Genomic DNA, 26,807 nt, shown 5'->3' on the forward strand with positions numbered 1-26,807 from the left:
TTAGATGGAAATATGATCTGATTTACTGGCTTTATTTCCTGTTACTGATCTAAATGCTGCAAAATGGCTGCTGGTCAGTTTTAAACCAACCGTCCATCCATCCATCCAACAATCCATCCATCCAACCATCCATCCATCCACCATCCATCCATCTATCCAACCATCCATCCATCCATCTATCCATCCATCCAACCATCCATCCATCCATCCATCCATCCATCTATCCAACCATCCAATCAATCAATCAATCAATCAACCATCCAGCCATCCAACCATCCATCCATCCATCCAACCATCCATCCATCCAACCATCCATCCATCCAACCATCCATCCATCCATCCATCCAACCATCCATCCATCCATCCATCCAGCTATCCAACCATCCATCCAACCATCCATCCATCCATCCATCCATCCATCTATCCAACCATCCAATCAATCAATCAATCAATCAACCATCCAGCCATCCAACCATCCATCCATCCATCCAACCATCCATCCATCCAACCATCCATCCAGCCATCCAACCATCCATCCATCCAGCCATCCAACCATCCATCCATCCATCCATCCAGCTATCCAACCATCCATCCAACCATCCATCCATCCATCCAACCATCCATCCATCCATCCATCCATCTATCCATCCATCCATCATCCATCCATCCAACCATCCAATCAATCAATCAATCAACCATCCATCCATCCATCCATCCATCCATCCAACCATCCATCCATCCATCCAGCCATCCAACCATCCATCCATCCATCCATCCATCTATCCATCCATCCATCCATCTATCCAACCATCCATCCATCCATCCATCCAACCATCCATCCATCCATCCATCCATCCATCCAGCCATCCAACCATCCATCCATCCATCCATCCAGCTATCCAACCATCCATCCAACCATCCATCCATCCATCCAACCATCCATCCATCCATCCAACCATCCATCCATCCATCCATCCATCCAACCAATCAACCATCCATCCATTTTAAAGACTTTGACTTTAGAACATTGTCTCTGGTTCTTTCACATATATTTAATAAATCTTTGTTATTATTAAGATTCTTTCCAACCTTTAAAAACAATGAATCATCACTGTTGAGTTAAAACTGTAATGTAGGTATAAAACCCACCTCATGTCTTCAAGGGAACCTCCTAAACTTTGGTTAATTTCTCCTTCCTCATGATTTTTGATTCTGCATTTGGACCAGTCTGTCATAATTCGGTCTGGTTTCAGAGGCTGCTGCTGTTTTTCATTTTGTTTTCAGTAAACATTAGGTGTCAAAGCACGTTGGAGTTTCTGTTTGTTTCTTTGACATTTCGCTCCAGATCTCCACACAGGATGTTTGAGCTGACTTCCTTCCAACGAGAACAACTTTTATCTTTTTTAGTTTTAACAAACTTCTGCGGTTCAGAGTCAGATGTGTGAATTGGGCTTTTTGGTACAGGAAGTAGCTTAGTAATGTAGGTGTTGTTTAAGAAGTGAATGATGAACATTGGAAGTAAAACCAGTCAACCTCAACAACCAGTATGGCACAACTCAGGTTTAATTTTGCCATTTTATTTGTAAAATATTCTCACTTTAAGATCCTAAAATATCTGTTCCTGTAACTGTTTGGCAGTAAACCAGTTTTGTTTAAAGTTTAAAAACAATTTTTCATTCCTCGTTTTCTTGCCTGAACTGCGTTAATATCTGGATGATATTACCGGGTATTTTAGTGGTGAACTTCTGTGACCTCAACATTTAGGCATTCGGTTAAAACAGGAAGTGATGTTTACAGAGTGGAGGAAGTGGAGTTCAGAATGTGAAATTAACAGTTTACCTCAGCGGCAGTTTCTTTAACCGACAGCTTCACTCTTCATGTGATTGATTGTTGCTGCTGGGAAAGAGAGATGCTGCAATAATTAAGTTTCAGTTTCTCTGCCATATATCCTGTGTTTTATTACTTTACATTAACTTAGACCTCTGAGATGTTTTAATGTCTGGACACAATGATGCATGATCAGTTAATCTGATATTAACCCATAAATGAAACATTTTATGCTCTCAACTGGCTTAGAAGAAGAAATAACGTCACCATAGGAAAGAATACTTTACTTAACCCTTTTCCAAACTAAAAGTTTACATTTTCCATTGTAAGAAAATTATATCCATAATTATTTTACCATTATTACAAATTAAAAGTGTCCGTCTGCATGTATTGGTCGCACAAAACCACTCCAATGGCCACAAATGGCCCCCCAGCCTCCTTTTGGACACCCAGTTCTGACTGTTACAACACGTGTTGAGAACATTTAAAGTTGTCATCAGTTGTTATTATTTAGCCAAAACTCATCTCCGAGTGTTTGTGTCCAGTTTCCACATCCAGCTGCTGCAGCTGGGGTTTTACCAGATGACCCCGTCCTGACCTTTTCGCGGCCTGAGCTCTTCTCTCCCCACTGCCGACGGCTGTAAACAGCAACTGACTGCCGTCGGCGCGCGTCGAGCTTCAGGAGCGGACCTCAGCTAGCGGCTTCGTTCTCGTCCTTCTTGTGGCCGTAGACGCTGCCAGCAGCCGGGCCGGTGCCAACGGCTCGGCCATCTGCCGTTTGGGTGTGAGTGAGGGAACTGTGTGAAGGCAGAACAGAAACCTGCAGGGTGTGACGGATACCGACGTTTTTAGATCACAGCCTGCAGCGAGCTGTACGGACATTCCTCCAGTCAAAACATTCATTGTTTCAACGTCTGATTAGAAGATAAACTAACAAACATACATAGCTAGGATATTTCAGAACAAAACACGAATTTTAACTAAAGTGTTACTGAAGTAAGAGTAAAAAAGTATTTGGTAAAACGTTTATTCAAGTACTGAGTAACTGATCAAATTATCAATCATTTTACATTAAAAAATTACATCAACAGATGGAACAAAATGTAAAATTCTGTGTAAAATTTTGTTATTTTAAGAACAAAAATGACAACAATTTATATAAGTAACAAAAAATAACAAAGTGGGGGGAAAAAAATGTTTCCAAATCAGTTTATTTCTATAAAAAGTTTATAAAACTTTAACAAAAACTGCAGGTGTGTGTCTGTTTTGTTTTTCATTCAGTGGAAGAAAATCCAGAAATTTTACTCAACTAAGAGCAGAAATACTTCATAATAAAGATATTCAAGTAAAAGTAAAAAATACTCTTACAAGTATTTCTTTAAATAAGTTACTCAAGTAAAAGTAAGTGAGTAAATGTAAGTAGTTACCACCCAACTCTGATTATAATCATAATAAAAATCAATTTATAATAGAATTTAAAGCAAGTTTTTAGTCGTTTACAGAAAAATGACTTTAATTCTTTAGAGTGGAAAAAGTATCCAAAACGATTATTAAATACAGAAACTATTGGCCTGGAACAAAGACTAAAAAGACTTGATTAATCAGTAAAATTAAGTGTTTTGTATCAAAATAATCTATTTTATAGCGTATAATCATGATACAAATCAATTTATAACAGAATTTAGAGCAAATTTACAAACAAATACTGTTAAATACGTCACCGGAGAGGAAAATGTGTCCAGAGCCAAACAGAATAAAGGACCTGAATGTGAAACAATGTGGTGAATAGCTGCTGCGTTGTTGTCTGTGTCTCTGTGAGGAGATAACGCTGCGTCTGCGCCATCTTCCCCCCTCATCTCCCGGCGGTTGGGTTTGTCTGTTATCAGTTGTCGTTTCCTCAGAGACGAGGGCGGACAAACAGGAAGTGGTTCCCTCTGCAGGCGCATTTCTGACGCTCCGTTTTCTGGCTCCTGCTGCCGGACAGGATGCAAACACTAAAGGATAAAATGAGTCTTTAAGATTCACATTTGGGTTTATTGTTGCTCTGATTTCGCTTGGCCTTTCACAATGAGCAATAAATCTATTAATCGCATAATTAATTAAAAAGAAATCAATAATTTCCAATTGTCTGATTTGTTGTTTTTCACTTTTCTCTTTTTCTATCAAAACTCAAAGAAAGCTGGTGATTCCTGCTATCACAGGCTTTTAAAAAAATTATTTATAACAGTTAATTATTAATGAATTATGGTCTAAAGCAGGGGTTTCATTTTGTTCTTTAATTGTGCCAGAAAGTAGAGATAAAACCAATTAAACTGTTCAAATATCAATAAATAGCTGTTCCTATGGGATTTTGTGATTATTTAGGATTTCTTTATGCAATCCAAATGATATTTAGAAATGTTTGTAAGGATTTTTTACACTAATGTATGATGCAAAATGCGACTCTTCATCACTCACCGTATTAGTTACGGATTTGATGTTTTTGATCAATTTTGAGAAAATCTGCATTAAAATCAGAATTTTTGGGGGGAAATTTGTAGATTTTGTGTGAATTTTGCAGATTTGTGAAAAACTAAAAGACCTTATTGATGTAATTTGGAGTTTAGAGGGCCTCATAAAAAGCTATGGCGGGCCAGATTTGGCCCCCGCGCCTTGAGTTTGACCCCTGAGGTCTAAAACATAGATAACATCAAATTATTATTGAAGTTATAGGTGCTAACTTTATATTTCTGTGCATATTTTTTTGTGTGTGTTTGGAGAGATGTTTTTTCCCTAAATGAAAGCTTTTTATTTAATACTGCGTTGGTCTGACTTTAACATTTATTTGATTTGAATAGGCCTCTCACAATAACAAATCTTGCTGGACGATAAATTGTTATTGCGATAAATTATATTGTTGTTTTGAGATAATTTTTTATGTTGATATAATAATGCAAGAACACATTCTCAAAGATCAATAAACTTTAATTTTGATGAATATTTAACACTGGAACTGGAAGACATATTAAATATCCAAAATAAATAAACAACAAATAAATGATGAAGTCTCTGTAAACAAAAAAAAAAGCTTGATAACTTTTGTCATCCAGTTTTTGGTAGAAATGGAGAAAAGAGAAAAACAATAAATCAAGAAAATACTAATTATTGAGTTTGTTTTAATTAACCATGTGATTGATTAATTAATTAAAGCTGTAGCAGTTTCAACCCTTTTCATATCCAGACACATTTATTGAAATGAATAATGAGTAGTTTTTTGCAGTGTAAATGTGAGCAGACATGTAGCGACATCAGAGTGACGCTTGCTGTCCTTCCCTTTCCGCAGCCATCAAGGTGAACTGTCTGGGCTCATGCGGCATCTCCAACAAAATGAACGACTCCTCCTGGAGTCTGGAGGAGCACTACCTGAACAGCATGCTGTCTGTGGCCGATAAAGGTAATTACTGAAAATACAGACCAGGTTCAAGTTGAATTTAGTCCCTTTTTTTCAAATTACTAATTATATAATGTATAAAAGGTTAACAATCTTATTACCTCTATTAGAAAACACTGAAAGCTGTATTATTGGATGGGAGCTCTGCACCGCTAAACGCCACGTAGCTGCAGGATAGAGAATTTTTGGGAAAGTTTATAGGAGAAAAATAAAAAAATTTTATTGCCCTGATGCCTGACATTTGGTAAAAACAAATCCTAAAGATAAACCTTCAGGCAAAAAGATTGGAGCTGCTAAAAATACTACCGTTAGCTTTATTCCTAGCATGAATAGCTTTTAGTTTAACGCCTAGCTTGAGTAGCTGTTAGCTTAACTCCTAGCTTAACTAACTGTTTGACACTTAGCTTGACTAGCTGTTTGTTTAACACGTAGCATGACTAGCTCTTATTTTGACTCCTAGCTTGAGCTTCTTTTAGTTTGACTCCTAGCTTAACTAGGTATCTTGATTCCCAGTTTCAGTAGCTGTTAGATTGGCTCCTAGCTTTAGTAGCATTTGGCTGGACTCCTAGCATCAATACCTGTTAGCTTTATTAGCTTTTGGGTTGACTCGTACCTTTTCTCTTTGTTAAATCTTAGCTTGAGTTGTTATTAATAGCTAGCATTTGGTTATTACCTGGAGTTTTCGTTTAACTAGCAGCTAGCTGCTGTTGCTAGTTAAACTTCAGCAAACCGCAGCTTTTTTCTGTTACGGTTTGATCTTTAGCGAACACTTCTGTTAATGTTTCAGCTGGCCACCCTCTGGTAGGAAGGCTATTTTTGGCACTTTAGCTTCGTGTGAAGAAAAGACTTCTATGAAAGACGAGACAAATGTGATAGCTGTGATTCACAGCAATAGATCTTAATCAACCTGTCAAGACTAGAGAACACGCTTCAGAGAGAGGAAGATATACATAATTCAAAGCTCTCGCTCCCACTTTCTGAGCTTCCCTTTATCTTTCCGGTTGCTCTGTTTTCTATTCTTTCCCAAAAATGGGCAGTTCAGCGTCGGAGGGCGACACAGGAAGTGTGAAGGAGGATCAGGACACACACAGTCTCAGAAAAAAGGCAAGAGGAGCGCGCTCTGGGCGACTGAAAATGTGGAATGCCACAGTCGCTCGACGGTTAGACGAGGGAAGACGTCGGCGTCCGCTCCTCATCCTGTCACTCTTCTCTGTTAATGGAAACCAGAAAAAGATTATTTAGTTTCTCCACCAGTCAATAGGAACAAACTTTATCTTTAGACCTGCTGCATCCATATCCAGGGCCGGATTTAGAAAAAGAAGGGCTTGTGGGCTGGAGCCAGTTTGGTGCCTTGTCCCAAAACATTTTAATAAAATGAAAATAAATAAATAAATAATTTACTCATGCAAATTACAGAATACTAATAGGCTCAGCTACACATTTACAGATACAAATTGATGGTTGGTGTCTTTAAAATGTACGACAGACGACTCTGTTTTGGTCCAAAAAAGATCATTTCCAAATATTTGAGTTTAGTTACAATTAATAAAAAATCAAGCAATATTTTAATAAAAGGCCACATTTTAAATGAGTTCATAATTCTAATATGAACATTCACAGTATACATAAAACATTTTAAAAAACATTTTCTGGGCAACCCCAAATACTTGTAGCCCTGGGCTAGTGCCCCAGTAAATGCTTTCTCAAGTAAGGCCACGTTCATTTATACATTTTTTTATGCATTTGCGCAAAATTAGAGCATATTGGATCTTGAGATTTCCATTTTAAAAATTTTTACCATTAAAAATGTTTCCTGGTATTTTATGGTAAAACTGCTAAATTCTCGTAATTAAGCAGTAATTCTCGTAGCCTGGTGCTAATATTCATATAACGCACTCACAAAAAGCTTTATTGAATTAAAAGCCACGGTTTGAAAATATTTTCTGTCATTTGTAATTTATTTGTTTTTAGAAAACAATTCAAGAAGAAATATTCACAACAAGCCTTTCTAAAGTCTGACTGAGTTCATTTATATTCCTGCTACATATTTATCCAATATTTACTTTTCTGGCTCTTTTTCTTCGTTTCTTTCTCTATTTATTCTTTTCTTTCTTTATGTTTTTGTTTTTGTTTCCCTGCGTTTGTTTCTTTTTCTCTTTCTTCTTCTTTTCCGTGGTTTTACTTGTTCGCTGAAACGTTTAGTTTAAAGTTTCGCTGCTTCCTAACAGTAAACATGATGCAGATCAGATTAATGGAAAAACTCCCGTCTCTAACCAGGCGAGACTTGTTTCTGTCTGCAAGGATTTAATTAGGCCGTCAGCTCCTCTGGAGAATTAATCAGTGAAGGTGTGTGTGTCTGACACACACACACACACACACACCCACACACACCTATTTATTGATCCTTATGTTATAAATTAACTGGTAATAAACAACATAATTATTAAAGTGTGTAAAATGTGAAGGTAGTTTATAATTATCTGCTTGAATAGAAAGAAGGCAGCAGCAGGACGCGTTTCGTTTTTGCTCATAGCAATAAGTGGGGGAGGGGAGGAGAGGTTTACTGCTGTAGGGGAAGATCTGTAGTACATATTCAGTAGTTTGAATCTGGGAGTAAAAACATTTTATATTCTCTAACTTTTTTTCTTTATCTCACTGCTTAAATGTTCTTCCTTCCTTTTTTCCTTTCTTGCTTCCTTCCTTCCTTCCTTCCTTGCTTCTTTCCTTCCTTCAGTTTGTACTTTTTCTTCCTCAGTCTCTCTCTCTAAACTCTCTAGTCGTTTATAACTCTCCGGGTTGTGACCTTTGACCTTTGCTCCCTCTCAGGAACCCTGGCTCCAGGCGAACACAGCTTCTCCTTTCAGTTCGTCCTTCCAGGTGAGTCTCAGCCGCACCTTTCAGTTCCCACGGCGTTATCAGACCAACAGCGACGTCACAGAAACAAACACACAGCAGCAGCTGATAACCTCACGACAACGTTTAGCTAATCTTTAGCGCACGCTTCAAGTTGCCAAACTCGAGGCGCGGGGGCCGAATCCGGCCCGCTGAAGTGTTTACATGTGGCCCCTCTAAACTGGCAAACTTAAAATAAACTTAAACAGGCAACAAAATCTAGTAAAAACGGTTCAAAAATAAGTTTCTTTTTCTTTTTAGTTTTACGTTCTGAATAATAAACACAATTTTTATTAGATCTGTTTTTAGACATTAAATAGGTTTCTTAAAAAAAACTATTTCCATATTATTTATGATATTATTTCCATATCATAAGTTATTTTCTATTTTGTCGGCCAAATTTTTATCATTCCTGACTTGCAGTCAGGGGCCGAACAAAATCATTTCATGGACCACAAATGGCCCGCAGGCCACACATTGGACACCACCCCTCTAGAGGGTTGTATAAATAAAACCGTCCAGATAACGGTGTGCTTAAATATTATTTTATCAATCAAATTAAATGCATTTTCATCTATTTACTGCCAGATTTCATTACTTAGTTTTTTGCCGTTTTTTGTAAATATTTGTGGAAATTCACACAAAATCAACAAATTTCTGGACTGTTTTGGCCAAAATGATGAAAAACATCATAAACAGCTGCATCAGCTTTAATTGGTGTCAAATTATTGTCCATGACCTGAACGTCGAGGAGTAAAAAGTCACATTTACCGTCAAACATAAGCAGAAATAATGCAAATATTTCTAAATGAGAACCAAAAACACTTTAATTTCTAATCCAAATAATCACAAAAACAAAGATGGTGAACAGATGGTCAATATAATTTAATTTTAAGAATTTATTAGCATTTATTCAACGTTAATACGTTCTGGTAGGACCGGCCCTTTAAGAGCGTCCATGATTTAGATCTGTGAGTTTTTAAAACTTCACATCTTAACCTGAAAGTTTCTCATGAATTCGGTTTAAAGCTGCTGGCAGTGAAGCAGGAAGCCCAGCGGCGCTGATGGCGCCATCTTGAGTCTGTCTGGTGTTTCCTCTCTCATGCAGGATTCGGCTCAAACTCAACAGGGGGGCGGCCATTTTATTTTTAGTCCTTCATCCTTCACTCTGGGTAATTGGTCTCCATCCTCCCCTCCTCAGAAACCCCCAGTCAGAAGGAAATCACACGAAGGTCTTCATGGAGAGGTTAAATTGGCTCGTACTGCCCCCTGCTGGCAAAGCAACATGCCTGCAACTGTTGGGTTTTATCTTTTAGCTGAGATCAGGACTAAATACAAGAAGACAGGCGATATGGACTTTAATTTAAATATTTTGTGGTGTTAAAAGACGATAGAAGAAAATAAAAATGATAAATTGACAAGAATAAAGTTATGATATTACAACATTATTCTTGAAATATTTTGACTTTACTCTCATATTTGTGACTTTATTCTTGTATCACTATATTCTCATAATATTTACTTTGTTCTTGTGATGCTATCACTTTATTCACATGATTTTATTACTTTATTTTGGTATTATTTCGACTTTATTCACATGATTTTCTGACTTTATTCACATATTTTTATTACTTCATTTTGTATCATTTTGACTTTATTTTCCTATTTTTATTGTTATTTCTGCTTTATTCTTGTATGATTATATTTTCATTATTCTACAACATTTTCTGTAATATTATGAATTTATTCTCTTCAATTTGTAGTTTTATTCTTGTAATTTTATTTTCAACCTCTCATGGCTAGCCTAGCTAAGCTTGGTTGGTGGAATCAACTGACTCGCACTCTTTGGTTGCCTAGCAACTCACTCACGCTTTGGTTGCCTAGCAACAACCTGCTGAGTGACTTGCGCAGCAGCAGTTTCATGTCTCACCACTGTGCCTCAAAAATAACCAGCATATTAAATGTTTGAATATTTAAAACCTGTTAACACATTAAATATATTGAATATTTAAATAATAATTATTGATATGAAACTTTTATATTGTGATAAGTTTTTCAGCCGTGTCTGTTTATGTTGGGAAAGTCACGCCTGATCATTTTATTTCTTGTTTTGTTTGATCTTTTAGTCGCCATACCCACGTCGTTCGAAGGACCGTTTGGGAAAGTCGCTTATCGCGTGAGAACCACCATCGACACGCCGCGCTTCTCCAAGGACTACAAAGCCCAGCGGCTCTTCTACGTCCTCAACATGTTCAACCTCAACGAGGTCCCCGACATCGATGTGAGGGTTTAACTTTCACAACGTAGATTCTCTACAGATGTCCTTTCAGGGCACGTAAAAAAAAAGAAGTAAAATTAATAACAAAATACCCAGAATATAGGAAAGAAGTTTAACGCTCTGTCAAAAGTCCTATTGGGGGAAAAAGAGACATAAACGCAGAAGCAGTGAGTAGAACACACAACTAAACAAAACATCTAGACTGGAAGTGATCCAGTTTCTAAACAATGTGTGGATGAAATCCTGAAATGTAATTTTGTATGTTTGCCTCAAAGTATCCAGTTTAAAACAGGATTTGATTCACTTTTCCTCAGAAAACATTTTCTGTATATATGCTTAATGAATAAAATAAATGCAGACTAAAGTTTAGAGAAAAGTTACTTTAAAACAGCAAAAAGGCTGGATGTTAAAACAGGAATATCTTGTGTTGTCGCTAACTTTATGTTTATCCTCAATTAAAACTAAAATGATCTGTAAAAGGCTTTGGGGGGCCATAGAATATCAGTCTGTGGGCCGTAAACGGCCCTCAAGCCACAGTTTGGAAACCCCTGCAGTTGTTTTGCCAATATTTAAACACAAACCCAGGTGTACTTTCTATCCATCGTAGCTTCGTCAGTGACTCTCACCAGGAAAGAGGTTCAGCTCTCATCCACTTTAAAAATCCACATTTCCCTCTGCAGCAGCAGAGCTGCGCCGTGACGACGAAGAAGTTCAGCTACCTGCTGGTGAGGACGGGGACGCTGATGCTGAAGACCCGCAGCGACCTGCGGGGCTACGTCCCCGGCCAGGTCATCAAACTCTCCACGGAGATCCACAACAAGTCCGGCAAGGACACCGGATACGTCCTGGCCAGCCTGGTGCAGGTACGGGAGCCTGGGAGCCTCCAGGACCTGCTGGACGTTGTGGGAGATTTACTGTTTTTAAAATCTGGATTTTTTTAATTTATTTTTTTCCACTTGATTTGAACTGATAAAATCACAAAACTCTTAATATTTCCATGGAAACGGCTTTAATAATAAAAGCTGTTCATACTTGTGTCAAAATCAGAGAGTTTGATCTGCAGGTTTTATCCAGGACAAATCTGAACATTCAGTTAAATTTCACACCTTTATTCGGTCAAATATTCTGATTTGAAAGAAATAATCAATTATTCTGACAATTAATCAATTAATCGGAATAAAAAATTGGTATAGTGTTCAGATTTTTTATTTGACCACCTAATATTAATTTATACTATATTTAGAATAAATGAAAATGCAAATATGCAAATAATTAAACTAAAAACAAAGATTTTATTCAACAGCATTTCTTTAATAAACACTTGATAATTTGAAGAAAATAAATATATACATATCGTTTTTATGTTAAATGTATATATAATGTACAGTTTTTGGTTTAGGACTTTATTGAGACCGTATTTTCCAGTTAATGATTAATTGATCAATAATTAGTTGACAATTATTTCAATGACTAATTGAAATAATTGAATTTTTAATATTGAATATTCTGGCGATTAATTGATCATTCTGTAGATTTGTCATTCAACTATTTTAGCTGAATTTATACAAAATTTAAAATATGTAAAAATGTAAATATGGCAGTAATTAAATCCCTGTTAATTAAATAAGAAAACAAGGATTTTATTACCTTAAATGAAATAACAGCTGTCCTGTGGTGAATGCTTGTTCATTTGTAGGGAAGATAAAAAAAAAATTTCAAATTAAATGCAAAATGTTTATATTTTTTGTAGTTTTGGCTGAATTATTTCTCTGAATATGTTGCTCTTTCAGCAGAGAACCTTTTATGACACTGAATAGTCCCGTGAACGATTGCTAAATTAACAGACAGTTATTGATTAATCACGATTAATCATGATTAATCGTTGCGTAAGGAACGCTGGTTAGTTTTTCGTTTGGATCCACATGCAGCTTCCCGTGTTCCTCCCTGCAGAAAGTGACGTATCGGACCAAGCGGCCGGTCTTCGACCTGCGGACCATCGCGGAGGTGGAGGGAGCCGGAGTGAAGGCCGGAAAACACGCCGAGTGGAGGGAGCAGATCATCGTCCCTCCTCTTCCTCAGTCAGCGCTTTCCTGCTGCCGCCTTATTGACATCGATTATTTCGTTCAGGTAATTATGGGTCTGTCTGTGGATCTTCTTATGGTTTGTGGTAAAAAATCTGTTTTTCACATTTTTACAGAGAACCACGACTGTCTACATGATTGCTAATATCCTTTCATACAGTATTGATCCACTCTGGATATAAACTACTGAATTATTAATATCCTACATTTATAACCCTCCTCCAGACTGGTGTCTGTTTCTGTTGAATAAGTGTGATTAGTAATGTTAGTACTCTATTAACGTTTTCTCATTTTATCACATTTAAACAGCAAACTTTCATTTATTTTCTTGGGATTTTATGAGACTAATAATGTAGCTCATAGTTTAAATTTTAAAATTTGCTGCTCACTTTATTGTTTAAGTTTTAAAAAAACATCTAACTACAGTTTATTAAACCAATTGGTAACATTTGATCTCAACTGCTCAGATTCTCAGAGGAGGAAAAGTGCAAATGTTTCAATGGACCCATCTGCTTTACTGCTAGCTTCAGTAGCTGTTAGCTTTACTGCTAGCTTCAGTAGCTATTAGCTTTACTGCTAGCTTCAGTAGCTATTAGCTTTACTGCTAGCTTCAGTAGCTATTAGCTTGACTCCTGGCTTCAATAGCTATTAGCTTGACTCCTGGCTTCAATAGCTATTAGCTTGACTCCTAGCTTCAGTAACTGTTAGCTTGACTCCTAGCTTCAGTAACTGTTAGCTTGACTCCTAGCTTCAGTAGCTGTTAGCTTGACTCCTAGCTTCAGTAGCTGTTAGCTTGACACCTAGCTTCAGTAGCTGTTAGCTTGACTCCTAGCTTCAGTAGCTGTTAGCTTGACTCCTAGCTTCAGTAGCTGTTAGCTTGACTCCTAGCTTCAGTAGCTGTTAGCTTGACTCCTAGCTTCAGTAGCTGTTAGCTTGACTCCTAGCTTCAGTAGCTGTTAGCTTGACTCCTGGCTTCAATAGCTATTAGCTTGACTCCTAGCTTGAGTTCCTTAGAATTTAAAGTTTATTCTCTTGTCATTACCTTTATATTACTTTAAAAATGGTCTCAAAATTACAATATTATTGTCATTTGCTAGACAGTTTCTTTGTTTAGAAAAATTGGTTGTGGTAACAGATCTGTATGTGTTAAGGTTTTTGTGTTACCATGGTTACCATTATAACTGTTTGGCTGTTTTTGGCCCAGGTGTCTCTAAAGTCTCCAGAAGCGGTCGTCGTCCTGCCCATCTTCATCGGGAACATCCCAGTGAATCTGTCCCCCGCCGGCTCCATCCCCACCAGTCCCAGTCCCAACTCCTCACTGGCTCCCAGTGCCAGCGGAGTGACGCCCAGCGCCCCGCCAGTGGAGGACGATCCGGATGGCGAGCTGGGCGCCGGAGGCTTCGCCAGCGAGGAGATTCCCACTAAGAGCCACTCGCAGCAGGACCCGTCGGGGCCGCCGGTCACCATGTCGCCCAGCGCCTTTAGCCACGTCCCCGGCGCCGCGCTGCCGCCTGGCTGGCGCCCCAACACCACGGCGCCGCTCTTCTGCCTGTCCACCGGAGCCACCATACCGTTCTTCACAGAGGGCGACGTGAACCCAATCCCCACATCCTGCTCACTCATCCTGCCACCGGAATACAGCAGCTGTGATTTTCCTCAAGGTGAGGAGACGGCGCCCAGCAGGGGGCGCCAAACAGCAGCCCGACTGACGGGATTAAAACAGGATTATATAGTTTCAGAGTCTAAGAAACTGGTTTACCAGGACATCCATCCATCATCCATCCATCCATCCATCCATCCATCCATCCATCCATCCATCCATCTATTAAAACATCCATCCATCCATCCATCCATCTATTAAAACATCCATCCATCCATCCATTCATTCCTCCATCCATCCACCCAACATCCATCCATCCATCTATTAAAACATCCATCCATCCATCCATCCACCCAACATCCATCCATCCATCTATTAAAACATCCATCCATCCATCCATCCACCCAACATCCATCCATCCATCCATCCATCTATTAAAACATCCATCCATCATCCATCCATCCATCCATCTATTAAAACATCCATCCATTCATTCATTCATTCAATCATTCATTCATTAACTGTCTTTTGTTTCGTTCATCAGTTCATTCGTTGTTTGGTTTCATTTTTTTGATATCTTCAGAAATCTGGAAATTTAAATCTAGTAAAAAAATGTATTTCTGAAACATTTACATTCTTGTAATCTGACTTTAATGTCTCCATCTTTAGAGATGTTTGCTCATTCCGGACCCTTTGTGTTCCAGAACCACCGCCGACGTACGAGGAGAGCTGCAGCAGCGTGAACTCTAGTTTTAACAGCGGAGAGTAGAAGAAGAAGCAGACAGTGAAGTGTCATGGCCGCCGCCTGGCTGCTTTCCCCACCATCCGGACACAAAATCTCTGGAGGACGACTCCGCCCTGCAGACGGTCCGTTTGGGCTGAAAAAGGATCGTTTCTTATTTCTCTAAGAGTTTCGGTTTCCGCCTCGTCTCCCAGCCGGTTACATCAAACCCAACAGGTGAACTTTGTGCCTAAAACGTATTTTCTGATCAATATTTAGGATTTTCTGTGACGGGACCTGTTTCTTCTGGGAGGAGTGTGAAATCAGTTTTTTAATTTCTGCAAGTTGTTGCATCTGTGATGCCTTCAGAGTGACTGTAGCACCCGGACCTTTTGCTTTCGGACCTTTCCCTCTGGCCCTTTTCTACTGTCGCAACAAATCTGAGCGTTGGGTGTACATCAGGGTCGTGTATTCGGCCCCCAGATGTTTTGCTCATCAACAAAGCAGCAGCGGTGTGTTTGTAATCTGCTAGTCCCTCTGCTGCATCTGGAACCTCAGAACCCAACCCAAACTCTTTCTGAAGGATGTTTTAGTGATTTCATTTTAAAAGAAACTTTTCCAAGCTGTCAGAATTTCTTGTCGTTTTTTTTAGGTCTGGATAAGTTTGTCTGACTTTGTGAATCCTTTGGTATTTGGCTGCTTTTTCAAACTATTTCTGCCTTCTTGCTCAGCATATTGCGAGTCGGTTGCTTAAAGAAAACGCCCGATTGATTGATTGATTGGTCCAAATCAATCGGCTTAGCAAATATTCTACTGGAAAAGTTTACAAACTGCTCTGTGTGACGGAAAAACAATCAATACAGCTATTGATCGAGACCAATTAGAAAGATAACAGGTTGGTTGGTTTATTAGTTTAATTGAGTATTTTGCTCCATACTGCCACCTTGTGTTGGTTTATTTTTTATTCAAAAGGAAAAAACAACAATATTGCCAGAGAAAAGTAATCTGAGAATTGAGTCATGATATTATAAGAATAAATAATACAATAAAAAGTTGTAATGTGAAAAAACTCAGTGTTATGAGACAAAGTTGTAATATAAAAGAATAAAAAGTCTTAATAATAAACTCATATTTCCAGAATAAAAATGTTGCAAGATGGAAATAAACTCATGGTTTGAGAACAGTCATAATATTACAAGAATAGTCGTCATTATGAGAAGTTGCAATAGTACAAAAACAAACTCATATTACTAGATAAAATATTAGCTAATATTAGTAGAAGGAAGTAGTAATTTTATGATGACAGATTAAATATCTAATATTAAAATGTTAGATACTTATACTGGTTTTACAAATTGGACATATTTTATCTTATAACCCATCAACATCAAATTATTACCAGCAGCAAGACTTTGAAACGACACAAACTAGACAATCTTTTTTCCTCATTAAAAAAACTTTTTCTCTTAATTTTAAGACTTTCTTCTGGTAAAATTGTGTCTTTGCTAATATGCTAACTTTTTTATTATAATTTAAAAAAATAATAATAATCTTAGTCCAGCCCTAAAACTCCATTTTAATCTGTAATAATTTAGTTGAAAATCCCACTGCGCCCCCTGGTGGTCAGTTCTGGTACAGGCTTCGCCTCAACTCGCGGTTTAAATCTCCAGTTTTAAATTTCCAGTCTCTTCTGTTGCTAAAATGCATCTTAAAACGATTCTGAGGATCTTTTCTGTTGCCTTAATGTTCATGTAGTCTGTAGACGACAACGTAAATGTGCACAAAGCAGCACTTTCTGAAATTTTGAGTGAGTGAGTGAGTGTGTGTGTGTGTGTGTGTGGGTGTGTGTGTGTGTGTGTGAGAGAGAAGTGTTTGGATTTAAGATATAAAAACTAGATGCCACACTGATTCTTTTTTACTTAATTTCTGTGTTAAGCAGTTTTTCCCTCAACACTTGATTTTATAAATCTTTTATCGCGTCAATTAATGTCTGTTTTTCTTTTGCACATTAAAAATATTTTATCTCGTGTGGCTCAGAAGAGGGAAAAGGAAGTGAACTGATTGTTTATTTGTGATTTTTAGAGAAAATCTCTTTATTTATGTTGAATGTTGATGTTTTTTACCACTTTGCTGTCAATCTGGGCCCCTTCACACTCCTGAAACATTATGGAAAACTACAAAAATTTGTTTTAAAGTGAATTAAGTTTGGATTTCCATAATATTTGCAGTATTCTGTTTATATTTTCAGACCTTTTGTGCTCAATAGATGTATGGAAACCTAAAGGACCTGATCATGTTGAGGAGAACTTTCCTAAATTTCCAAGTTTATTGTCACGTTTTTTTGACTCAAGAATAGAAATGGAGCAACTAGTTTATTTTTGTCAAAATGGCAAAAATAAACATTCTTGATTAATATTTTCAGATACAACTAGCAGCTTTTTTGTTTGTATTATCCTGTTTATTCCAGAATTTGTGCTTAAATATCTAAACATCTTATGAAAATTTAAAATGTTTTTTTTTCAACAAAAAACTCAAGATTCTATTATTGGGAGATGATAAAATAAAACTGTTGCCTCAGGAAAAATGAATAATGACTGAATTAAACTGTTATCACTTTAAAACAAACTTGACATCTTATTTTTTCAAGATAATGATGTTGGAAATTATCATGTCGCTAAATTTGATGTATTTTATTTAATTCTTTAGTTCAACATTGCAACAAAAATTGGTTTAAGTTTCCTTGTCTTCAGATGAAAATCCTGAGGTTTTTTCAGTGAGACGCAGATAAAGGAGCTGGACACATAAGATAATGACATATTGCAACAAAGAATAGGGTCATTAACATAATGACCTCATCAAATTGTTGTAATGTCGCATCTTAAAAATAACCGCTCGATAAAAACGAGATTACTGTCATAGGATTATCTCTAAATAAGGAAACAGTCGTAATAAATTAGATTATCGTCCTTGAACCTTGAAACAGTGAAACAACAAACCTTTTATTTATCAGTATATTAAGACATAAGAAATAAGATTTCCCAGTTTTGGGGCTTTTATTGGTTTAGAAACTCTGATCTGAAGCACTAAAGTCACATAAAACATCCACATTTAAAAGCATTGAAAATGTGAAGGAACCCTGTTAAAATCGTTCGCTCTTCCCCTAAATGTGAAAATCTAAAGCACAACTACTGCTCTGATTTATTTTCTGAGTGTTTTCTCACTTTTTAAAGCAATCAACTTCAGACGAAATCAGCGGGTTTAGATCTGTAATAATGTAATTATGTTAAAGTATCGGTAATAATGTGACTGCATGCCTTAAAACGTCTGGATTTTACTCAACATGAGCCAGTTCTGTTTGTTTTCTAACAAGGAAATCTCTACTGGCCTGCACTCCATGTAGCTCATAACGCAACGAGACACTGGACCTTTAATTTGTTTATTCTGATTTTAGAAAACAAATGTGACATCCTCTTATTTACACATGCGCTGCCTTTCAGACCTGCTTCTGTTTATTTCAACAAAAGGTACTATAGCTTTATGAAAACCTGCTGTTTGTTTTTCTTTTTTACATGTAAATGAGTGGCGTCTAGTTTTGTATTTTTCTACTTGTAAATTGTTTACAGGTGCATTTTGAATATACTGAGAAAAGCACCTTGACCAGTTCATGTAACGTTTCCAGTTCAGAATCAGGGTTGTACTGTACAAAATAATAAAAATAAAAATCACACGATGTGTTTTTGTAGTTTAAACAGTCAGCGTTGTGTTGAAAAGTATTTATTTCTTTACAATTTTTTACTTTTTTGTTGTACATAAAATGTTAATATTATTCAGTATTTCTCTTTTGATCAGTTATTTACACAAGAAACTTTAATGGGTAGTTAGGATTAGCAAAATTGTTTTGATTTTCTAGTTTCCGGGATATTCAGATGTATTTATAAGTGTACATGTACATAATACAAACGACAACAAAATAAGTAACTTTTAAATACAAACGTATTAGATATCCATACGTTTGCAAGACAAAAATAATAGTTATAGTTTTATCATAATTAAAAATAAATGAGGTGATTTGATGTTATAAGATGTGAACTTTAACTTGGTGTTTTGTAGTTGAGTCCTATTATTTTGATTTACATATTGTTCAGTTCTTATTGTAGTGCTAAACACGACAAACACTATTGTAATAACATGTCAGGAAATTATTTATCAAAATTAATTGATTTTAGTGTTTCTTTTAATCGGGATACCAAATTTTTAGTTGTAGTGGGAAAATCTGCCACTCACAACATGGCGGACGCGCATAATTTCAACGAGGGGAACTTTTTTCCCGCCGCTCTCACCACTTCCTACCGGCTGATTGCGAGAGTTCAGTTGATCAGCTGTTAAGACACCGAAGCTAATCGGCTTCGCTCGGCCATTTCCGTTAGTCACATGGTACCAGTAGCAAACGTTATGGCGTCGTAAACAAAAAAACGGCTTAAGTTAACGCCTGCGCTAGCTCCGAGAGCTAACGCAAAGAAACTGCGTTATTTAGCGATTAAAACAGAATACGAGCTCGTCTTTTGAGCTGTTTTAAATCTGAACCGATAGGAACATTCATTTTAATGGGCTGTAAAAGACTCCATTACCCGTGAGCCTTTGGGGGGTTATTTATGTCACGGGTTTAACCTTCCCTCATTGCGCCGCTGTGATTCTGTTCATTGGAGAAGTGCTGACTATTGCTGGGCTGCGTTCAGCTGGTGGCCCGTTCCTGTCGGTACTCGGAGTTACAGCTAAAGTTCTGATGGGACCCGAACTCAACACCAGCTGAAACCGGACTGTTAGCTTCACCGTCAACATGCAGGTAGGTTTTCTGTCTGGAGTTAAAACAAAGCCAACATATTAGGAAGTTATGTTGCTGTCTAAGTTATGCTCCATTATAAGTTTATTAGGGTGTGTAAAATCTTTTCTTGCGTTTTAAAAAACTGCTGAAAGTATCTAAAATTTAACAATCATTCACTGTTTAAAACTGGAAGTAAAACAGATCATAAAACATCTCTCCTTATCAACTTTCCTACTTTACTTGACATATTTAGATGCATAGTCAGCCGCATATTTTTCTAAATATCAGTCTAATTCAACAGTTTGGCGATATTTGTTGAATATTTGTTGAAACATATTTCCTACAAAAGCGTAGAAACTGTGGAATTTAATTCAGAAAGTGGACTTAGTAGAATATAATTAAATTTATTGAATATCTAATTTAATAAAAGAGGGGAAAAGTACAAGTCTACATTGATTTATATTAAAATTACACATTATATCATTGATTTACAGCGCTAAACTTGAGGGCGTTTTTTTGTTTGACGAAATTTGTTGCTCTTTTGTGGTCTTTAACAACTTCTATATTATGGTTTTAAATTATAATTGAGTTTTCTTGATTTGATGAAGTTTTTATTAAAACTTCATCAAATCTTCTTTAGATCTGTTTTACCATCCCTGAAAATCAACCCAGTTGCTCAATTATTATATATTTTTAAATGGTTTAGGAAATCTCCATACTTTAGTTTGGAAAACTATCAGATTTTAAAATCTGTAGCTTTTTATTTGGACTTTGGCTGCTTTATTTCTTTGTTTTTTTTATTTATTTTATTTTCAATCCTTGCTTTTTAATAGCATTTTTTATGAAGAAGATATTTACCAAATTAACTATAATTCGAAAACTTGGTGTGTTTAAAAGGAGAGGAATGTGCATAAAAGGACAAAAGCTCCTACTGTTAGCTCAGTTTTTGCTAATGCTAACGCAGTTTTCTGTCGAGCTGTTTTGTATTTCAAAAAATAGTTTTCACTGAACAAATTGGTAGAAAACTTGTCTTGTATCCCAGTTGCAGATATTTAAGTTAAAATCTTCTGACAATGATTGAAAGCAAGATTAAGAATGAGTGGAAAAAGCTGCCAAAGTCTAGAGAATGATTAATGAAATATAGAAAAGTTTAAACATTTAGCCGTTTGTCAAACATTATAAATCATGGCACCTAAAGATTAATTATAAAGAAAATGGATTGTGAACAAAACTAAATCAGATTTTCCAACTTTTCCTCCTCTGTGTTTTTAAAATTATACATTTGTAATAAAAATCCAAATTATAATAATCGTTATCTGGATTTTTCTTTTCTTTTTTGAGTCGATTAGTTATTTGTTAGTTTTGAGATGGTAAAAAAACCTTCACAGACGATTGAACTCATAAAAAATGTTGTAAAAAGCCATTTCAGTGTGTTGAGAATCCATTTCGTCTGAAATGAAAGCTGTAATCTGAACCTGTGGTTCTTTAACTGCATCTATTTTTTATTAACAGAATAAGGTTTTAGAAGTAAAAATCTGCATTTCCTGTAGGTTAATCATTTCCAGATGTGAAAATTTTGAAAGGAAGTTGTAAGATTTGCTTCACAAACCTGCAGATTAAAGCCTCAGGTGAGCATTAGTTCATGTGAGTTTACGTTCCCCGACCTGCCGGAGTCGTCAACAGGTTGGAGTTGAGTGGTTTAATAAACACATGGAGGCCATTCCTCTGGAAACGGTCGAGTATCTGAGGGAAACCGAGTGGAAAAGCAGCAGAAATCCAGAGAGAAATGATGACGAATCGTCAGAAATCCTGGAGAAATGTGACTTAAAGGTGGCTTTGAAATGTAAAACCAAAACAATCACATCTAAAATGTGCTTCGTTGTGGAAAATATTGGCTTTCAGATTATCAGGTTGACTTCATGTCTGTGTTTCAGTTTTCTTTGTTCACCTGGAAAAATGGAAAATCCAGGTTTTCTCAATCATCTATCTGGATAATCTCCTAATTATCAGCCTGCCAGTCGACTCATGTTTGTGTTTGGCTTGACTCATAATCTGATGAAACACGTCTGCTGCGTTCCCAGAAACACTTCATTATTTTTATTATTATGTAAAGTTTATTAGCTTTAAGTATTTATTCAAAGGTTTTGAACATTTAGTAAACAAACAGAAAACGTGTTTAGGTTGTAGAGGAAGCTAAAATGAATTTGGATGCAGTTCTTCCTCTTTCTTGCATAACTCTGTTCATTGAAAGTCACGTATCTCATCATTATGATTGTAGATGAAACCAGAAGTTTACATACACCAAATAAAAAGACACATTTTATTTTTTCACATCTTCTGGAGTTAAATCAGACCAAACTTTTCTTGTTTTATTCCATTTGCTAAAAGACACAATAATGAGAGAAAGAATCTGCCCTAGATTATTAAAGTCTTCAAAGCCAGAAGTGTGATGTCATGGGTTCGGAAACTTCTGATTGGTTAACTGACACACAAGTTGATGGATTTTTAAGGCCACACCGGGAACACTCAGTTTACTGGATTGACACGATGGGAAAGTTAAAGGAAATCAGAAAAGATGGCAGGAAGAGCAACACCAGGCTAGTAAAACGCTGGAATTGTAGTAAAACTTTGGAGCTGCAGTAAAACGCTGGAATTGTAGTAAAACTTTGGAGCTGCAGTAAAACGCTGGAATTGTAGTAAAACTTTGAAGTTGCAGTAAAGTGCCTCGGAGTTGCAGGTTCTGGTGCTGTAAGTACTGGGAGTTTAGAGGTTGTCGTCAGGCTGTGAGTGCAGCTGCTCAGAGATCTTCACACCCGGACTGATGACGGACCGGAGACGAGCCGGGCCGCTGGCAGAACACAAAGAAAGTCTCAGTCCGACATCCACAGCAGCTGGAGAGGACAAAGCGCCTCTCTGACGAAGAGACGAGTCGGGGAGAGATCGGCCACAGAGCAGGCTGCCAGTTACTTCACTGTTTCAGGAACTGCTGTTTGTGTTTGTAGATTGCAGAAACAGAAAAGAGAATCCCAAAACGGTCCCGTCTGTCTGGATCTCAGACAAAATGACAGCTGGACTGAATCGTTCTGACTTGTTCTGATCAGAGTCACGTCTGCAGGTGAAATCAGGTCACACAGAGGCTGCATCCCAGTTGTTAGGAACTTATTTAGCAGCTTGAATATGAAGTAAATGAAGCTCCTGTGCTTTCCACACAGACCAGGAATAATAATAATAATAATAATAATAATAATAATATTTCAGGTAAACAACTGATTTAAGCTTTTCGTTCTTTTCTTTTTTCTATCAGATGACCTTTGAGGCCTCGAGCAGTGTGACCCTGCTGTTCGACGTCTGGAACGTTCACAGCCCTGCAGGTGAGTCAGGCTCCTTGCTGTCTGACGACCTTTCACCTCAGGTCGACCCATCAGAACCAGAACCTCTTGTTCAACTGTCACAGATCAGAACACATGATGAAAGATCACAGAAACAAACTACCAAACTAAAAATGATCCCCAAACGTCCAGACTGGTTCTGGTAGGAAACCAGATATATTGTTGAAATGTTTTCTGAATTTAGTTTATTTAGATTTAACTCAAACTATTTGGGTCTCAAGTCAAATCCAAATAAATAAATATCCATGTGAAGCAAAAATAAATCAATTACTTTAATGCAGAGTAATTTATTTATTTCATAATGTTATTTTGTAACACTTATTTTGTTTCAGAGCAAAAAAAACTGGTTGGTTGAGTGCAAAAGATAACATAAATACTTTTTAAATATATTTGTTTAACAGATTATAACATATTAACAATAAAAATCAACACATTCATCCAGTTAATGAAATTATTCTGCTGAACTTGGTCTGTCAGAGTTATTTTAGAAATATTTTAGATGTGTTGTTGTTTAACCCATAGGAAGCGATTTAAAAAGTTCATTTTTCTGTTTTTTTATTTAATCTGTGGAGGAGTTCCTGGTTTAGAAATGTTTCTGCCTGTTGCAGTAATAAACTCCTCCCACTCTGCAGGTTTCAGAAACATGAGAAAAAAACCAGATGCTGCAAACGTTCAGTTTAATGTTTAACAACAAAAGCAGTCAGAATAAAACACCTTTTGATTTTGTTGCTTTTGGATTAAGATAAACATAATAAAATGTCTGAAATATGTCAGAATTATAATAGTTTAGAGTTTTTCATTATAGTTTAATTTTTGTTTGTTTTAATTAGTTTTTCAGAGCGTATTTGCTAGTTTTATTAGTTAAATATAGTTTAGATCTTTAATACTCAAAGTACTGTATTGTGATTGTTTATTGAATTCTCAACAGAAATATAATTTTTTAAAGATAAAATCTTTTATTGTTGAACAAGCAACAGAGTTTGGAGCTGTGTCTCGACTTTTGCTGTCGCCATTTTGTGGACTAGCGTAGCGTAGCATAGCATAGCGTAGCACTGTAATCTCCCAACAACTGACATAAACTGCTTGTATTTTGAAAAATTTAATTTCACATAATCTTGAAAGCCTAGTAGATTCATAAATATGAAAATTAAGGATATTATATCTATAATTACAGTTTTGTTTTAGTTAGTTTTATAAGTGCGCAGTATAGTTCTGTTAACTGAAATCTCCGTTCTCAGTTTCAGTTTTTGTCATTTGGTCAGTTTTAGTTGGCGGTGATGACCTGTTGGCTGTCCTGTGAGTTGGTTTCTGTTTTTCTCTCCGCCTGCAGGCATGGTGCTGTCGGTGTTTGTCGTCCTGCTGCTGACCGTCGTCTTTGAAATCCTCAAAGTGTGGCGGGTTTGGCTGAGCAGCAGCTCCCGGCTGGCCCACCGTCCGTCGGCGTACGCCGCCGCATCGTCCGGCCGCACGGAGAGCTGCTCCGCGCTGGACGCCAGCCCCTCCGAGTCCTCGCTCTCCCCCTCAGACCTTCAGCCGCCGAGCGCCAGGAACAGGTGGGAACGAGTCTCTGAGGTTCATTAGTAGGAGTGAAGCGATTACAAACATTGATAACGAACATATTTACAAATGTTCTGTAGTGCAATTTTAAAAAGCAACGACAAAACCAAGTACAAACAACTTTGGATCAAATTTATGGATGAAGATTTTCTCCACAAACAAGCAATTTGATACATATTCAAACTTAAGGGAATTTAAAGGCCTTTTCTGCAAAGTTGCAACATTTGCTACATTTCAGCTGCTGCTGTTCTCTTACACACTGCTTTGTTAAATGAACCAAACTATTTAAAAAACATGTTCCCCTCCTCACCTGTGGGGGCGCTACACCAAAAATCACAGAAGAAAATCAAACAAAACCCTCTGAAGCCACTGAGGTCCACTTCCTTCTTAACAAACTGTCAGCAAAAATGCAGTAGCATCCGATTTTAGCGTTTGTAAGATTTTCTTTTTTGTCTTTGGTATAAAAAACCCCCAGACGTTTCTCCAGCTAACGCTAGATGGCATGTTTGTTGGGTTGTATTTACCCAGAATTCCCTGTGCTGTAGTCCACGTCCTGCTGTTGGTCCGCTTGGCGTTCACATACACATTCAAAAAGCACCAGAGTTCACTTCGACCAAACCGAGAGCTAATTATTTTACTTATTTAATCACTTAAACCTTTTTATATTAATATTAGGAATGCAACAAGAAGAATGGAATTAATTTTTAAGTAAGAAAATAAACATTTTATTTCCTAAAATGCAGCAACCTTTTAGTGAAGCAGGTGAAAAAATTTTGGGTGAAACATTTTTATCTTAATTTCAAGCGTATGCATATATTGGCCTAATTATTCCTCTAAATGTTATTTTACTTTTACATCCTTATTTTCCAGTTTACAGTTAATCGTTTTCCAGTTAATTGATGGTTATTTGAATATTCACAATTAATTGTAGTTAATCTGATTAATCGTTTCAGCCCTAATTTAAACATTTGTTTACTCTCAAATATCTGCACTCTTAGTAAAACAACAAAACGATCTTAAACAACAATTTTGACTATTTTTTTAAATTAATTTCTCTTGACTGAAGGGAACCAAAGAGATGCTGAAACGTAGATGTTTGTGTAACGATTCGACCCAGTTTAGCAATATGATGAAACGACTGTGTTGGTCTGCAGCTGGCTGCTGCACGTCATCCAGACGTTCCTCCACGTCCTGCAGGTGGCGCTGGGCTACCTGCTGATGCTCTGCGTCATGTCCTACAACGTCTGGATCTTCCTGGGCGTCGTCCTCGGCTCCGCCCTCGGCTATTACGTCGCCTTCCCTCTGCTGGGCCAGATGTCTCTGTACGGCCGGGTCCGGCACTGAACAGGCCAACATGACAATGAGAAGTCACTTTCTTTGGACTCCACTGCATCTGGACAGAGAGCTGCGTCACCATGACTTATACAAAACTCACCTGTACCTGGAAACCAGGAAGTGCTTATCAGGCCAGAGTGGACTGAGCACAAATCATGTGGTTTGTCTGCCTGCAGGGCTGATGGGCTGTTATGTTGAAACATATCATGTCAGGAGGTGTGTGTGTGTGTGTGTGTTTGTGTGTGTGTGTGTGTGTGTGTGTGTGTGTGTGTGTGTGTTTGTGTGTGTGTGTGTGTGTGTGTGTGGAAAAAAACAGCTTCTGCTCTCTGTATTTCTGTTTTGGCAATAAAAGCTGATGTCTGAAACCTTTATAGTTGGCGCTATGGTTGTCCAAACTTAAACATGCAGGCCACTTTTTCACTAAATTAAAAATGCTAGAAGTAATCATGTTATTGTTCTACCTGCTTGACAATAAACTAAATTTACATCCAAAACACAAATGACATTTGGACTGTTGCCTTATTAAAAGAAAAACAAACAATTTCCAAATTTTTTTGGTCATTAATTGTTTTCTGTTCCATTGGCCAAATAGTTGCCATTCTTCCCTTATGGCCAGGGGCCGAATAAAATCACTTCAAGGGTCACAAATGGCCCCTGGGCCACACTTTGGACACCCATACACTATAGTAACACTACAACACTTTGGTCAGAAATCTGCCTCTTTCAACAGATTGTTTACAAAGCAGGTACTTTTTGTGTTTTTTGTGTGTTGCATATTTTCAGGAAATCAAATGAAATGTCCTGCTAATTGAGGAAACAAATCATTTGATTTTTAGTCTGGAAACTCCTCTGAGTCATTTTGGCCATCAGCAGTC

General features: G+C 37.2%; 2 protein-coding genes across 3 annotated transcripts in view; both read left to right on the forward strand.

Moving 5' to 3' along the window:
* Window positions 1-18,561, forward strand: part of arrdc1b (arrestin domain containing 1b) — a 30,173-nt gene extending 11,612 nt beyond the window's left edge. Inside the window, exons 2-9 of one of the 2 annotated variants that reach the window (XM_044095712.1) lie at window positions 2,373-2,611; window positions 5,150-5,260; window positions 8,084-8,134; window positions 10,276-10,430; window positions 11,108-11,290; window positions 12,378-12,554; window positions 13,713-14,169; window positions 14,813-18,561. In XM_044095712.1, coding sequence (XP_043951647.1) covers window positions 5,194-5,260; window positions 8,084-8,134; window positions 10,276-10,430; window positions 11,108-11,290; window positions 12,378-12,554; window positions 13,713-14,169; window positions 14,813-14,877 — 1,155 coding nt within the window. In that variant the 5' untranslated portion in view covers window positions 2,373-2,611; window positions 5,150-5,193 and the 3' untranslated portion in view covers window positions 14,878-18,561. The remainder of the gene's footprint in view (window positions 1-2,372; window positions 2,612-5,149; window positions 5,261-8,083; window positions 8,135-10,275; window positions 10,431-11,107; window positions 11,291-12,377; window positions 12,555-13,712; window positions 14,170-14,812) is intronic. The other variant, XM_044095711.1, reaches the window with a different exon arrangement.
* A 713-nt stretch (window positions 18,562-19,274) lies between these two features.
* On the forward strand, window positions 19,275-26,209 carry slc31a2 (solute carrier family 31 member 2). The gene is made up of 4 exons (XM_044095716.1): window positions 19,275-19,672; window positions 22,956-23,022; window positions 24,371-24,593; window positions 25,752-26,209. Exons 1-4 carry the CDS (start codon window positions 19,667-19,669, stop codon window positions 25,939-25,941), a joined length of 486 nt encoding a protein of 161 aa, XP_043951651.1. The 5' UTR covers window positions 19,275-19,666; the 3' UTR covers window positions 25,942-26,209.
* The last annotated feature ends 598 nt before the right edge of the window (window positions 26,210-26,807 follow it).

The sequence above is a fragment of the Gambusia affinis genome, linkage group LG17, assembly GCF_019740435.1.
Source record: "Gambusia affinis linkage group LG17, SWU_Gaff_1.0, whole genome shotgun sequence".
In the NCBI taxonomy this organism is placed as follows: Eukaryota; Metazoa; Chordata; class Actinopteri; order Cyprinodontiformes; family Poeciliidae; genus Gambusia; species Gambusia affinis.

Coding starts and splice junctions, on each gene's coding strand:
- slc31a2 (XM_044095716.1), top strand. Junction 23,023..24,370: donor GAACGTTCACAGCCCTGCAG/GTGAGTCAGGCT, acceptor CTCCGCCTGCAG/GCATGGTGCTGTCGGTGTTT. Junction 24,594..25,751: donor CCGCCGAGCGCCAGGAACAG/GTGGGAACGAGT, acceptor GTTGGTCTGCAG/CTGGCTGCTGCACGTCATCC.